The sequence below is a fragment of the Falco naumanni genome, chromosome 18 (assembly GCF_017639655.2).
Source record: "Falco naumanni isolate bFalNau1 chromosome 18, bFalNau1.pat, whole genome shotgun sequence".
NCBI lineage: Eukaryota > Metazoa > Chordata > Aves > Falconiformes > Falconidae > Falco > Falco naumanni.
The window spans coordinates 5,028,719-5,042,833 of NC_054071.1; the positions used below are offsets into that span (position 1 = coordinate 5,028,719).

At 60.3% G+C, this 14,115-nt stretch overlaps 1 protein-coding gene across 8 annotated transcripts; it reads left to right on the forward strand.

Moving 5' to 3' along the window:
* The first annotated feature begins 1,364 nt into the window (after positions 1-1,364).
* Positions 1,365-14,045, forward strand: SP2 (Sp2 transcription factor). Of its 8 annotated transcripts, none has more exons than XM_040617350.1 (7): positions 1,365-1,632; positions 2,435-7,438; positions 8,043-8,996; positions 9,588-9,891; positions 12,081-12,255; positions 12,334-12,527; positions 12,979-14,045. In XM_040617350.1, the coding sequence occupies exons 2-7, from the start codon at positions 7,376-7,378 to the stop codon at positions 13,077-13,079; spliced, it is 1,791 nt and encodes a 596-aa protein (XP_040473284.1). In that variant the 5' UTR covers positions 1,365-1,632; positions 2,435-7,375; the 3' UTR covers positions 13,080-14,045. The 8 variants fall into 8 exon arrangements, with proteins under 8 accessions (XP_040473284.1, XP_040473288.1, XP_040473290.1 ...); XM_040617354.1 differs by having other exon boundaries at positions 7,363-7,438; XM_040617356.1 differs by lacking the exon at positions 1,365-1,632 and adding an exon at positions 1,699-1,901 and having other exon boundaries at positions 7,363-7,438.
* The last annotated feature ends 70 nt before the right edge of the window (positions 14,046-14,115 follow it).

The following is a 14,115-nucleotide window of genomic DNA, read 5'->3' on the forward strand; positions in this document are numbered from 1 at the left end:
GGCACTCGCCACAGCAAGTTCCCACAAATGGAGGCCCCGGGGCCATAGACACTGCACAACAAAGCACCGAGCAATTATTTGGCTCCAGTGGGAGGTGCTGGTCCCGTGGGGGCTGGAGCCAGCTGGGCACCCCGGGGCCCTGGCAAGGCCTGGCACCCACCGGCGACCGGGAGCCACTGAGACCCCCGCCCCTGCAGCTAGTTGTGGGGTGGCTGGTGGCCCCTTGGCTGTGGGGCTCTGGTGGGGTGGGTGGTCCTGGAGCTGGGAGGTGGGGGGTTGGTGTGGGGATGGGTGACAGCTGCTGGGCGCCCTGATGCCTGCAAGGGGGCTGGACACCCCAACACCCTCCAAGCACCATGAACCCCCCCTCCCCCCAAGGACCCCAACCCTGTAAGGGGACTGGGATCACCCTGACGACCCCCAGCACCCCAACCCCTGTGAGGGGACTGGGGAGCCTCCTGAGCCCCCCAGAGATCCCAACCCCTGTGAGGGGACAGGGGCAGCCCCCTGAGCCCCCCGATCCCTGCAGGCAGATGGGGCACCCCAACCTCTCTGAGCACCCCAGCTCCTGCATGGGGCTGGGGCACCCCAAACCCCTCGGCACCCCCAGTGCGGGGTGGGGGTACAGGGTCCTTCAGCAGCAGCAGGGCTGGGCCCCCTCACCCCCCGCCCAGGCCTCCCCATTGACCCCGGGCCTAGCGGGTGGGGGGCAGCCCTGAGGGACCGGTGGTGGGCACCAGGCCAGCCGGCGGGCCGGGGAGCGGGCCCCTCCCCTGTGCCTCAGTTTCCCCATCTGTGGCGGGGGGTGAAGCGCGGCCTGGGCTCCACCACGGGGCCACGCAAGGCCCTGGCCGCCCCCGGGACTGGGGGCCGCTGGGGGGGCAGCACCGGCGACACCCCCGGCCCCGCGGGCGCTGCCCCCCCGATACACAGCGGGGAGGGCGGGTTCCATCCCGGAGGGTCCCAGCAGCGGCCGGAGGGGTCTGTGGGGGGAGAGTCCGCGGCCTGCGGGAGGGGCCGAGACCCCCCGGGGATCCCCGGGACTCCCCGCCCCCGCGGGGACCCCGCTGCCGTCACCAGGCTTCAGCGTTTCAGACCCACCCGCCAGGCGCGCGGCCAATCACAAGCAGAGCTCGGCTGCCTCCCATCTTCCATTGCTTTCTTTGCCTGTCAATCATTATGAGCGCGACCAACCGAGAGACGGATTTTGAGTTACTCCCGCCCACGAGGAAGTCTGCCTCCCCGCCTCGAAGGCTTGTCAATCAATCAGCGGACCGCGGCAGGATGAGCTTGTTCCCATTAGCTAGCCGAGCTGTCAATCAGAGATCTGCCCTCCCGTTGGGTCTCCGCTTCCGTCCGTCACCTAGGGGGTCCGCGCCCATTGGCGGAGCTGTCACTCCATCATGGGTCCTATTGCTCGGCGGAGCTGCCCGTCAAGGGGCAAGCCGCGGCGGATTGGCTGTCGATAAAGCATCTCGCCGTTTGTTGGCTAGAGCGCCGGAAAATCGAGTAGGGATTGGTCAAGAAGCCGCCGCGGGGCGGGTCACTCAGGGCGGTGCCCGGGCGGCCCCGGAGGAGGAAGATGGCGCCGTGAGGGGGTCGGAGCCGCCGCTGCCGCCGCCGCTCCGGCCGGTCTGTGCGGGCCCGCGGCGGGGGCGGGCGCGATGGAGCGGGGGGCGGCAGCGCTAGCGGGGCCGGGCCCGGAAGGGGCGTGCGGCCTCCCCGGCCCGCCCTCCCCGAGCGCCGGGCGGGCGGGCGGCGCTTCCGGGGCCGAGGCCCGGTCGGGGGCGGGCTCGCTACCTCGGCCCGCCTCCCCGGGGACCGCCGCCGCCGCCGGGAGGGGCCGGGCGGGGCGGCCCCGCGGCCGGGGGGGGGCCGGGCCGTGTGCGGGGGGTGCCCCGGTACGTGGTGGCGGGGAGTCGGGGGGGGCCCGGCCGGTGGTAGGGGTCCCCCGAGGCCGCCCGGCGTTCCGGTGGGGGAGCCCGGCTCGGGGGGGCGGAGGTGTGTCCTGCCGGGGGCGCCGGGCTGCTGCGGGGGTCCCTGGTGGTGGGGGGGAAGTGGCCGTGCTGGGGTCGCGGGGAGCGGGCGCAGGGGGTGGCCGGGCCTGGGAGCCCCCCCGCGTTGCCCAGGGGCTGGGAGGCTGCGGCTGGGGCCGAAGCTGCCCCGGTGTGTGTGGGGTGCGTGGGGCTGGGGGCAGCGTGCTGGCAGGCGGGGCTGGGGGGTGCTGGTGCGTGTCTGGGGGGCTCTGCGGCCGCATCCTCTTCTGGCCCCTGGGACGTGGAGGGGGGCTCCGGGCCCGTTCCCCTCGGGCATTGGAGGTCCGGGGGGGGGGGCTGCAGGGCAGAGCTGGGGGCAGCTACCCGGGGCTGGGGGTGCAGCAGGGGGTACGGGCTGAGGAAGTGTCTGCGGGCCCTGGCGATGTGCTGTCCAACAGGAGCTGGGCCGCCCCGGGAGCCACAGGTGCTCCTGATGCTCCTGGAAGTTTCCACCGGGGTCTGGCATCACTCTGGGGGAGCCGCCGCTCGAGGGTGCCCTGTGATCCGCTCGCTCCCGAGGCTCGAAACCTCCCGACCTCGTATGTGCGGAGCGAGGAGCTGCTCCCTCCTCTCCCAGGCCGGCCCAGCCACGGAGTGCCTGTGCATCCTTGGCAGCACGGCCGGCCTGGCTCGCTTTACTTCAGCTGCTTCTCCTCTTACTTCTCCTTAAACGCAGCCAAAACACCAGGGAATTTCCCCCCAGCATCAGGGAAGGAGAAAACAAACTCAGATGTTGGCAAGTGGCTGTAACGCCTGCGCTGGCAGAGGCGTGTCGGAGTCAGACCAAGAGTTAAAACAGCAACAACAGAAATCCTGGCCAGGTTATTCTAATGCATTGCTTGATTTCCTGCTGTTAATATGTAAATACACAGGTGTCTGAGCTCCTTTACACCCGACTTTGAATACTTGCTTACAGGCCTGACAAACAAATGGGGCTGCTACCACTGGCGTGGTTTTCTCCCCTATGACTGTGCGTAGCTTCATAATCCTGAGTGGTTTTTTGCAGTTGCTGAGGTCGTTCGTGGATTTTAGGGAACTCTGATTCACCTTCATGCTTAAGGTGCTAATTAAAACCGTGGTAACTCAGATCAGGTGTGTCAATTGGCTTAAACCGAGTGCTGTAAGTTAGGATTGTGTTCACCCTGCTGTACCCCCGAAAAATCCATCAGGCAGATGGGAAGGGTATTTTGGGGAGCAGGGACTCCCCTGCAACTGGAATACCTGGACTGGTGGTGTGCACTTTGTAAGTTGGTGTGGTATTTCCTCTCTCAGCGGGGCTGTGAGAAGATAACGAGGATATCGCAGTGATAGGGCTTGAAATCATTGTCTAAAATTTACAAAACTTTTCCAGACTCCTCCGAAAGGGAGTTTTGTAGCTGTTCAAAAGTGCTTGCGCTGCTCGAGCTGCAGGATGGGGTGTTGGTTGTGGCTTTGAGGACTGGCAGGTACCTTCTTGTCAGCGTTTTCCTCTGTCCCGGGCTCCTCAGCTGAGCTGGAAGCCGTAGATCTTGCAGAGGACTGCCTGGCAGCTCCCCGAGGAGAAGCGCTTATCCTGGTTAGGAAGGAAAAAAAAAAAAAAATCTCTCCCCTTTATGTCTCTTGTAGAATATTGAAGATAATGGCATGGTTTCCAAAATAGAGAAATTCTTGTGAGAAGCGAAGGAGCAACCTCTGAGCAAACCTACCAATCGTGCCAGTGTGAGCGGTCCAGCTGGCTGCTAGCAGGCGTTTCCTCCGGCTGGACACGGGGTCTCACGGGCTGGCGCGGTTGGTAAGTTTTCTCTTCCTACGGCTCCATCACTTGAGTCCTGTGGACTTTTTTTTTCCCTGCGCTGTGAACTCACGGCGGACTCGGAGAGCTCCTTGAAGCGCTGTCAGGCAGACCTCGGAGTATCTGGATAGTTGGCTGGGCCATGAGGCGCTTGGTCTGTGTGTCCTGGGGCAGGAATGAGTCCTGGTTGTTCTCATTTGAGGAACATAATAAAAAAAAAAAAAAGAGTTCTCCAGCCAGAAATCACTGAGTTTTAGGTTGCTTTGTCCTTTTACGGGGGTGAAGGCAGGCAAGGGGTGAGGAGGTTGTTGTTTCCACTCTGTGGGGAGACAGTTTCCATACAAAAGCTGAGGAAGAGGAGGATGGCCAAGAAAAAAAAACTTAATTTTATGAATCAGTGCTCCTTAATTGCCATAAGGGAGACTCCTCTTCCGCTTGAGGCTTGGCTGGGGGTTTACAGAAGGGCAAACTGGACCTGAACTGCTCAGCACATTCTTCCTGGGGCGGGAATAAGCGTGTAACACAGAGTGGGTGATGATGTCCTGCTGCTCATCTGTGAGAGGGTCCGTATCCCCCAGGGCCTTTCCAGAAACCTTCCCCACAGGCAGTGACAGTCCCACTCTCAGATCTGTCCTGGGCAAACGTGCAGAGAGTGAAGCCCTGTGCTTTGGTACCTGCTGGATTTCACCACGTTGCGAGTAGCTTTATGCCACATTACACCCTCAGGATGTGAAACTGTCACTGCTGGACTCGGACGTAAATTGTACAAGTGAGAAACTCGCGGAGGGATTACACTGCAACTGCAGCGACACAGGGCTTCTCCCCCAGTCATTATCCTTATTTATTTGTTCGGGCTAATGGGATCTCTCCTGGTATGTGTCTCTCTCTCTGGCCAGCTCAGCGTTGCTCTTATTTGTAGTCAGGGCTGTTAATCCTCAGCAGTGCCCTAATTCTGCTGAAAGGGAGGGTGCAGCCATTGAACTCGGGCAGCCGTACAAGCTCCCAGCTTTCTGGGAAGAAAGCGTCCTTTTATCGCAGGCCAGCTTGCTGGGTGCGAGCGTCTGATGCTTTCATCTCCGTGAGGTTGCCACAGTGAGCGGCAGCGAGTGGCTTCAAGGGAATGGATGCCCTTCGCTATGGAACGGGGCGAGTCATTTCCATGCGATGCCATCCCAGGCGCCTGGGACTCTGACCTGACTCTTCCTGGGGATTTATGCCCTCGAACACAGCAGGGCTGTGAAAGAGCCTCCGTGGAGCCTGTGCTGGCGAGGGGCGAGCTGCCCGCCTTTGGGAAGCGGGCTCCTTGGTGACTTGGCCCAGGGCCCGATCGCTCGGTTTCTTAGGGGCTTTCTGTTTGGCAAAAGGCTTCGTGTTCCCAGGGAGGGGATGTCTGGCTCGGTTTGTGCCGTGCAGGCCGGCCGAGGGGCGCGGGGAGAGCTGAGGGCCCTCACCTCTATAGTTCTAGGCGAGCGCTGACGGCATCTCAATTACTTAGAAGACTTTTCTCCCAGCCTTAAGCTGTATTAAGACGTGACGTCCGGCCCTTGCGTTGGGCAGCAACGTGTGCACCTCCTGTGCCGTCCCTGCTAGCCGACAGCCTCAAAATGAAAGAACCTCCTTATTTTCCCACTGTAGACGTGCCTTTTGCCCGGGGCTCCTGCACCCACGTGCTGGCAGCACCTGCTGCTTCGAGCAAGATGGAGTTTGCCCTTCCTGAGGCTGGGTGCTGGCCATGCCACCCTCAGCCGGCCGGTGCCGGTGCCTCCTGCCCCCACTGCGCGTGTTGCTGCTGAGCTCCCTTTGAAGCAAACCCCATGCCTACTTTTCTCCACACGTGTAGTCCATCTTCCTACCCTGGATCTCCCGCAGCTCCCCCGGCAGGAGTGCCGGGTTGGCAAATGGTGACTCTGCTTGGGCCTGGAGCCAGAGACCGACACTGCCGCAGTCCCGGGACGTGGTTCTTGCCTGCTCCCTGCAAGCAGCAAAAAGCCACTCGCTGTGCTCACACAACAATTAATTTTTGGCTGGTACGATGTGTTATAAGCCATCCGGGACTTCATATCGTGCTACTTGTCCTCTGCCAGCACTTCCCATCGCTCCTGCCATCCAAGCATGTCTGTAAATGCCACGGCGCTGGCTTCCTATCGGCTCTCCCACCCTGGGGCTGTGTTTCAGAGACTCCCTGAGTAAACCTGAAGCATCCGTGTTCCTCAGACAGCCGTAATTCCCCACTTGAAGTCAGGACGTTGTCAGCAGCAGTAATAGAGAGTGTTTGAGCTCAGACAAGTTTTCCCTGGCACCTTATCTAGGCAAATGTTATCAAGCTAGCGAGCCATACAGCAACTGCTGGATGGGGATGACTGGGGAATTTGCCGAAGGAAATGTCAAGGATGAAATGTCTTTCCAGTCCAGAACAAAAGATTTAGCAAATTGTAAGGATTTAGGAGTCCCTTTCCCTGGTTTTGCTGTCTTAAACCTTTAAAAAGAAACTGCTGTAGCTGCCCCAGTGGCAAGAAAAGCTCCAGCCTCGGTGTTACTGCTTCTGCGGCGATGTGTGTCAGAGATTCCAAACTCCAGAGGAAAGTGTTGAGAGGAAGGCAGCAAAGCCTCAGGGCAGTGAGTGGTCCCCATCCTTGCAGCTGCCCCTCGGGGTAGCCCTGCCCCATCCCACTCTCCCTCCGCACCATCCGAGGAGCTGCGGCCACTTGCCTTGCACCCTCCCTGCCTGCCTGCGTCTGCTGAGGCCCTTGAGCAACTGGCTCCTCCACCGTAACTTTGCCCCTCTCCTCTCCCCGGTGTGCAGACCCCACTGAAGCTGTAGGCTCTGTGGGCACCTCCTCATCTTCGTGTGCTGCCCACTGCTGATCTCTCCTCCCCTCTCGCCGACGGCTTTTCTTGACCTCCCCAGGTCCCGCTGCCAGCCAGCACCAGCAGCTTTATTTTATTCCCTGAAGTGACCCTTTAATTACATAATGACTTACAAACACAGCCCCAACAACATACCAAAAATAATTGAAACAATGTTCTTTCCAGCCTTCAAAAACACGACTCTATACCAAAACTCTGTCCTTTTTAATTCCCAAAGTTAAAAAAAACAGGCAGCAGGGAGATGGCATGGGCTGGAAACTGGGAAGCTGTAGGCTCACTGGGCATGTCTGCCTCTGCTTTGAAGTGGGGGCTCCTCAGGGCAGCAGTGGTCTCTGTCAGCCCCGGGGTGGGGGGGGGACACGACTTCGGGTCACAGCTGTGCTGGGATGCAGCAAATAAGTGAGGGCTGCAGCCGGTTGCTCACCATAATTGGCATTTCCCTTTGGTGGCAAGCAAAGGTCAAAGGAAAGTGCAGGGAGAAAGTGGAGAGGCGGTGAGATTTCTCTAGCCCCTTTGCAACCCCCCCTGCTGAAGGTGTGTGTGTGAGGTGTGACATTTTGGGCGATGCAGGGAGACACCAGGAGAGTCCCCACGAGCACTGGGGCCCTGGCCTGGGCGCACCGAGGAGCTGCGGTCTCGGCTCTTGCTGCTGATCTTATTCCTTTTCTCTCTGCTTCCTCCTCACAGATCAAGAGACAGCATGGCTGCGACTGCTGCCGTCAGCCCCAGTGAATACCTGCAGCCAGCTGCCTCCACTGCCCAGGTGAGTACAGGGGCATCGCCGGGGTGGAGGGACATGTCCCGGGCTGCAGGACAGCAAACGCTGCATCGTTCGGCCCCTCCTGCCTCCGCTGTAGCCAGCGTTGCTGCGTCAGGAGGAGGGCTGGTTGCAGGACAGGCTGGGGAGCTGTGCTCTGGACCTGTTCCCAGCCCCAACGCCAACTCTTCTGGAGTGTTCTTTCTCCTCCCTGCGGTGTGTTTTTCTGAAGGACCTCTTGGATTGCGTTAGCAGCTGACATCACAAGGTGGTCTTGGAATTAAAACTGTGTGTGACACTCCAGGGTGTGTGTAATGGGTGTAAATACCAGCAGACTTACAGGGTATTTGCAGCTTTATAGAGGTTGTAAGAACACAGGCACACAATTAAAAGGCAGTCACCATCCTGATGGCTAAAAGTAGCGTGACGAGGGTTGGCTAAAGGCACACGTGGTGTGGGTAATTAAGCAATTCCTTTAATAAGGGGTGTCTCATTGGCATGGACTGGATTGCCTTTGATAGCACGTGCCCTTTCCTTCACTGACTTGATCTCCAGATGTGTAGCACAAGCCCCTGTCTCTAACGAACCTGTCTTCCTCCTGGCTCCCCAGGACTCCCAGCCGTCTCCTCTAGCCCTCCTTGCAGCGACATGTAGCAAAATCGGTCCCCCTGCAGTGGAAGCCGCCGTGACTCCTCCTGCCCCTCCTCAGCCAACGCCTCGCAAACTCGTCCCCATCAAACCTGCTCCGCTTCCTCTTGGCTCCGGTAAGAACAGCTTTGGGATCCTGTCGTCAAAAGGGAACCTCTTCCAGATCCAGGGCTCTCAGGTCGGCACCTCCTACGCTGGGGGGCAGCTGGTTTTTGCCATTCAGAACCCAACTGTCATCAACAAGGGCACCCGCTCGTCTGCCAACATCCAGTACCAGGCAGTGCCCCAGATCCAGGCCGCGAGGGGACAGACCATCCAGGTCCAGCCCAACCTCACCAACCAGATCCAGATTATTCCAGGCACGAACCAAGCCATCCTCACCCCTTCCTCTTCCTCTCACAAGCCCGTGCCCATCAAACCAGCTCCGGTGCAGAAGGGTGGAGCGTCACCGGTGCAGGGCACAAGCAACGTGGTCAAGTTAGCTGGTGGCGGCAACGTGACTCTTACCCTGCCCGTGAACAACCTGGTGAACGCCGCTGAGCCAGGCACGCAGGCTCAGATCCTTGCAGAGAGCTCCTTGAAGCCCTGCAAAAAGACTCGAAAGAAAGCCATGTCGCCCGCCCAGCCCGCTGCCATGGCTGTGGCCGAGCAGGTGGAGACGGTGTTAATAGAGACCACGGCAGAGAACATCATCCAGGCGGGCAACAATCTGCTCATCGTGCAGAGCCCAGGCTCCGGCCAGCCGGCCGTGGTGCAGCAGGTACAGGTGGTGCAGCCCAAGCAGGAGCCGCAGGTGGTGCAGATCCCGCAGCAGGCCCTGCGCGTGGTCCAGGCTGCCTCCGCCACGCTCCCCACTGTCCCTCAAAAATCCTCCCAGAACTTCCAGATCCAGACGACGGAACCCACTCCTACCCAGGTACCATCTCCTGCGTTCTGCGAGGTCTCTCTGCCCTGTTTCTCCTCTCAGCCCTCACCCAGGCTTTAGAAAGCTTGAAGGGGTTTGTGAGCCGCCAGACATTCCCAACTTGTTCAGCCATCGCTCGTGTGGATTCTCTGATGTCTAAGAAGGGTTGGGAGCACAGCTGTTCCTTCGGTGGGGGTTTATTAAGTCTCCCTTGTTGGCCACCTGCTTTTGTAGGACCTGTAGAAATGCAGTGTCCTCAAAACCTCTGCTGTGCCACCATCTGGGTGTGGGATGAGCCAGCCTGCTCAGGAGCTCCTGGGGGGTAGAGGGAGGTGGGGGAGTGGGGCTCACAGCCTGGAGGACTGTATCTTTAGTGTTGCCTTTGGAAACCAGGCCGCAAGGCCAGAGCAGCCCTTTGGCCCCAGGGAAGGCCAGGACCTTCCTTCAGGAGGTTGCCAAGAAGATGCTCGGGCAACTTCTCCTGCTCTTTGGCTCATCACAGGCTCAGATTCCTGGGTTGCGTGGGGAGGGTGACCATTGCGCTGGGGAGGGGTCTGCACGGTGGCAGTACCCGGTCTCATTCCTCTTCTCTCCTCCCACCAGGTCTACTTCAAAACGCCGTCGGGCGAGCTGCAGACAGTGGTGCTCCAGGAAGCCCCAGCCATGACGGTGGCTCCATCTGGGACCTCTTGCACCTGCCCCGTGTCCCGCAGCTCCGGCACGGGGGGCAGCAGCAGCAAGAAGCCGGCCACGCGCAAGGAACGCACCCTGCCGAAGATCGCTCCCGCCGGAGGCATCATCAGCTTGAACGCGGCTCAGCTGGCGGCCGCGGCGCAGGCCATGCAGACCATCAACATCAACGGCGTGCAGGTCCAGGGCGTGCCTGTCACCATCACCAACACTGGAGGTGGGCTGCGCCCCGCTCTGCCTGGGTCGGGTGGGAGGTGGGCTGCGCCCCGCTCTGCGGCGGGGGAGGAGGGACAGCGAGACACAGGCAGCTGCCTGACCCGGAGGACAGAAAGCCCCCCCACCCCCACCCCCCTTGCTAGCAGCACACTTCGCTTTGCCTGGGGTGTTGCAGCTTTGCAAAGAGATCCCTTGCACCCTGAGGCTGAATGTCGCTGACTGTTCAGCGCCACCCGCTTCTCTGGCTCCTCTTGCTCCAGGAATTGTGTAGAGTTTTGTAAAGTGTCTCTTTGGGGGTTCCCCTGCGTGTTCCTGAGCCCGTCCCGCTCGGCTGTGTCAGGGAGGGTGGTTAGTGGAGGTGGCTGCCTACGGGGGCAGGTTTTGTGCTTGTGCTGAGCTGGAGGATGTGTCTGAGCGCAGGGACTGAGGCCGCCCGAGAGCCCAGAGCAGCTCTGCCATCTCCGCAGCTCTGGGCAGGCAGCAGGCTGAGCTGTGCCCAGGCCCCTGGGGCGAGATGGGTGTCTTTTTTTTTTTTCCAGAGAGCTGGGACCCAGGCAGGCGGAGGGACGTGATGCACCGGGGTTTTCCCTCCTGCAGCCCCTACCACAGAGCACACTGCCAGGTCCCAGTCCCAGGGCTGGGACATCTCCTTGCATCTGCTGGGTGCTGTGGGTGCTGGTTTGGGCTTCCAGGAGTCAAACCAGGAGACGTGCCTTCACACACACGCTCGTATGCTCCTCCGAGCTCTGTAGCAAGGGATTACTGTTCCCTCAGAGCGAACCCAGCCCCTCATCTCCCCACTTGTCACATGGGACAAGTGTCTTCCTTAAGCCTAAAATAGCCAGACATGGCCCTGGCTAGTGGCTGGAGCGGTCCGTGAGCCGCAGACAGCCCGGTGCATGCCTGCCCCCGCGCCGCCGGCTCATCTCCCCGCTGCCAGGAGAGACACGTCCTGGCAGCCGCTCTGTCCTCCCGTCCTGCCAGCAAACCTTCCCCAGCCCGGTCCCGGCGGTGTGGGCTGCCACCAGGGAGCCGCGGGGAGGAAGCTGTGTCTGAGGGAAGTTTATCTGCTTTCTGATCCAGAAAGACCTGCTGCCATGCGGTGGTTTCTCTCTCAGCAAGAACCGGCAGGAGTCCAGGCTCAGTTTTGCAGTCAGAAGCTGTTCTTTCTTGCTTGACTAAATGATGTCAGCATAAAACACGGGCCAGCGTGGTTTCGTGCTCCGCAGCAGGCCACTGTCCTCACTGGGGTTGCTTTTAAGGGGGTTTTTAATTGCTGCTTTGCGTGTAAATGTGGAGCCAGCCGCGAGCGAGCGTCAGGGAGATGCCACAGGCAGATGTTGCTGCTGTCTGCGCTGCTGCCCGCGACGTGCCACAAGGCTGGCGGGGGCCTGGTAGGACCTGCTGGCTGCTGCCCCATGAATGAAATGAATTCAGTCGGGTCTCAGCCTGGTTTCAGCTAGGACATGGCCACCTCCCAAGGGCTGCCCCGACCCTGGGCTTCGTGCTTTCCCTCCCAGTGTGTCTGTTGGCACCTTTGCTCTGCCTGCGCCCCCAAACCCATCCTTCCTCTCTGCAGTCACCCCTTCTTTGCTCTGCTGTCAGATCCCACTCCTCCTCCTCCTCCTCCTCCTTCCCTGCTGCCCTGAGAGCAGCCATCCTGCTTGCTGACGCTGACCCCATCTTCTTCTTTCCAGCCCCCGTCACGGCTGCTGGGTGCTGTGCAAGGCCCAGGCTGCCGCCTCCGTGAGCGCCCGAGCGTGGAGCGGCCCTTAGGGTCTGGGGTAAGTCCCATTTTTTTGGTCAATATATTGCACGTTTTTTCAAAGTTTCTTTTTTGTTTCCTCTTTGGTCATTTCCCCACCCCGAAGGGTCAAACCAAAAACTTTGAAAAACCGCACAGTATATTCAGAAAAAAGGGACTTACCGGCCCCGCTTGGGGACCAGCACGTGGCAGGGCAGGGGGGCCGTGGCGGTGCTGCATGCGGGGCTGGGGCCTTCGAGACCCAGGGTGTCCCGTCCCACACGCCGGGGGGTGGGGGGGTGGGGTGCGGCTTTCACTGCCTCCGGAGGGTTCCGGCAGGATCCGCGCGTGGAGCATGGACGGCCACGTTGGGCACCGGTGCGCGGGCGCAGCGCGGCCCCCCGGGAGCGGAGGGGCAGAGCCTGACTCCCCCTTTTCCCCTCCAGGCCAGCAGCAGCTGACTGTGCAGAACGTGTCCGGCAACAACCTGACCATCAGCGGCCTGAGCCCGACCCAGATCCAGCTCCAGATGGAGCAAGCGCTGTCCGGAGAGATCCAGCCGGGGGAGAAGAGGCGGCGGATGGCGTGTACCTGCCCCAACTGCAAGGACGGGGAGAAGAGGTGAGCACGGAGGGGGAGAGGGGCAGCCCCGCGGAACCGGCACCCATCTCCAAGGCTAACGGTGGCTTTCCTCGCCAGGCTGGGGGACCCGGGGAAGAAGAAGCACATCTGCCACATCCCTGAGTGCGGGAGGACCTTCCGCAAGACCTCGCTGCTGCGTGCTCACGTGCGCTTGCACACGGGCGAGCGCCCCTTTGTCTGCAACTGGGTCTTCTGCGGGAAGCGCTTCACACGCAGCGACGAGCTGCAGCGGCACGCTCGCACGCACACAGGTCTGCAGCCCCACGGGGCACAGCTGGGCGCCGTGGCGTGGCCCCCTCCCTCCCAGGGCAGCCCCCAAATCATGGCCCAGCCCTTGTGGGGTCCTGAGCCTTGCAAGGGCCGAGGGCACGTGCTGAGCTGAGGACTGGGATGATCTTGGGCCACGGCACGTTGTCCTTGTGATTTGCCTGAGTTAGCGGGAGGGACTGGAGAACCTGGGGCGGGGGTCTCTGCTGCTTTGGGGCTCTCTGGGTGATGGTGGTGACAGAGGGGAAGGGGCTGGTGTGGAGCGGCTGCGAAGGGGACCTGTCATGGGGCTGTCACTGCCACCCCGGGAGGTCCCCGCTGCCCTGACATGGCTGGTTTAGGGGAGCACGGGGACAAAAGCAGGTGGGTGATGGTATTACTGGGGCCGCGGCCCACTGGCTGCCGCCCCCTGACCGCCACCTCTCTTCCCCACAGGTGACAAGCGGTTTGAGTGCGCCCAGTGCCAGAAACGCTTCATGCGGAGCGACCACCTGACGAAGCACTATAAAACCCACCTGGTCACCAAGAACTTGTAGGGCCAGGAGCTGCCCCACGGCTCCCTGGCTGTGCAGACAGACCCTGCGAGGGCACCAGCCTGCGACGCCGCAGCACTCCAGCATCCCCGGCCGCCTGCGGACGGGAGCCCTCGGGGACATCCTCCTGCCCTTCCTCCTGTGCCGCCTGGGCCCCCACGCAGAAGCCGCCCTTGCCGAAGGGGGCGAGGGGCCGATCCTCCCTGCACACCCCTGGGGCCGCGGGGTGGCCCCGCAGAGGCCCAGAGCCCGGTGAGACGTGTCACGGCCGCGCGGGAGCCGGGCATGGAGGTGACTGTACGCTCCGGTGCGCAAGGGCTGGGAGAGGCTCCACAGCACATTCCTACTTTATATTTAAAGTCTATAAATAGCTATAAATATCTATATAACCCCCTTTGGAAGGTCCCTTTTTTCTATGGAGATCGTTGCCTTATGCTCCTCGCTCCCGATTACGAACACTGTGTATTGTGAGTGCTTTTTTAAATCTTTATTTAATATCTCTCTTAAGATGCTGCCCATCTTCTCGACCCTTTTTTCTCTCCTAACATTTCTTTTCCAATACTGAAGAGATTTATTTTTTTTTTCTCCCCCCTTTCTGATGATTTTTCTCTTCCCCCCTTTTCTGTTTCCAAGTGACGTGGCATTTCCTTTTGAATTCTGGGACTGCAGCCCCCTTTCCTGCCCCGTGTGCTGCTCGCCATCCCCACTGTGTATAGTGTACATTGTATCATAGATTATATTGCTTTTGTGTTTACTACATGTTTAAAAAAAAAACAAACACATGGCTTGTTATTTTTGAGCTTTTAAATTAAACAAATCCACTTTATTTTTTAGTTGTAACTGCCCAAGGTTGTTTTCTGGATTACGTGACAGATCTGTTATACTTTAACAACTGTAACTGGCTGGCCGGTGTGGAGTCAGCCGGGAGCTTTCCTTGCTAAATAAATTTAGCTGCCAGAGGCAAATCCAGTGCAGCGTGTGCCGCCGAGGGTCCTTTCTCTCTGGAGCCGGCCCGGTGCGAGCCGTGGTGCTGGGCTGG

Coding starts and splice junctions, on each gene's coding strand:
- SP2 (XM_040617350.1), top strand. CDS start 7,376: ATGGCTGCGACTGCTGCCGTCAGCCCCAGTGAATACCTGCAGCCAGCT. Junction 7,439..8,042: donor CAGCTGCCTCCACTGCCCAG/GTGAGTACAGGG, acceptor CTGGCTCCCCAG/GACTCCCAGCCGTCTCCTCT. Junction 12,528..12,978: donor GCACGCTCGCACGCACACAG/GTCTGCAGCCCC, acceptor TCTTCCCCACAG/GTGACAAGCGGTTTGAGTGC.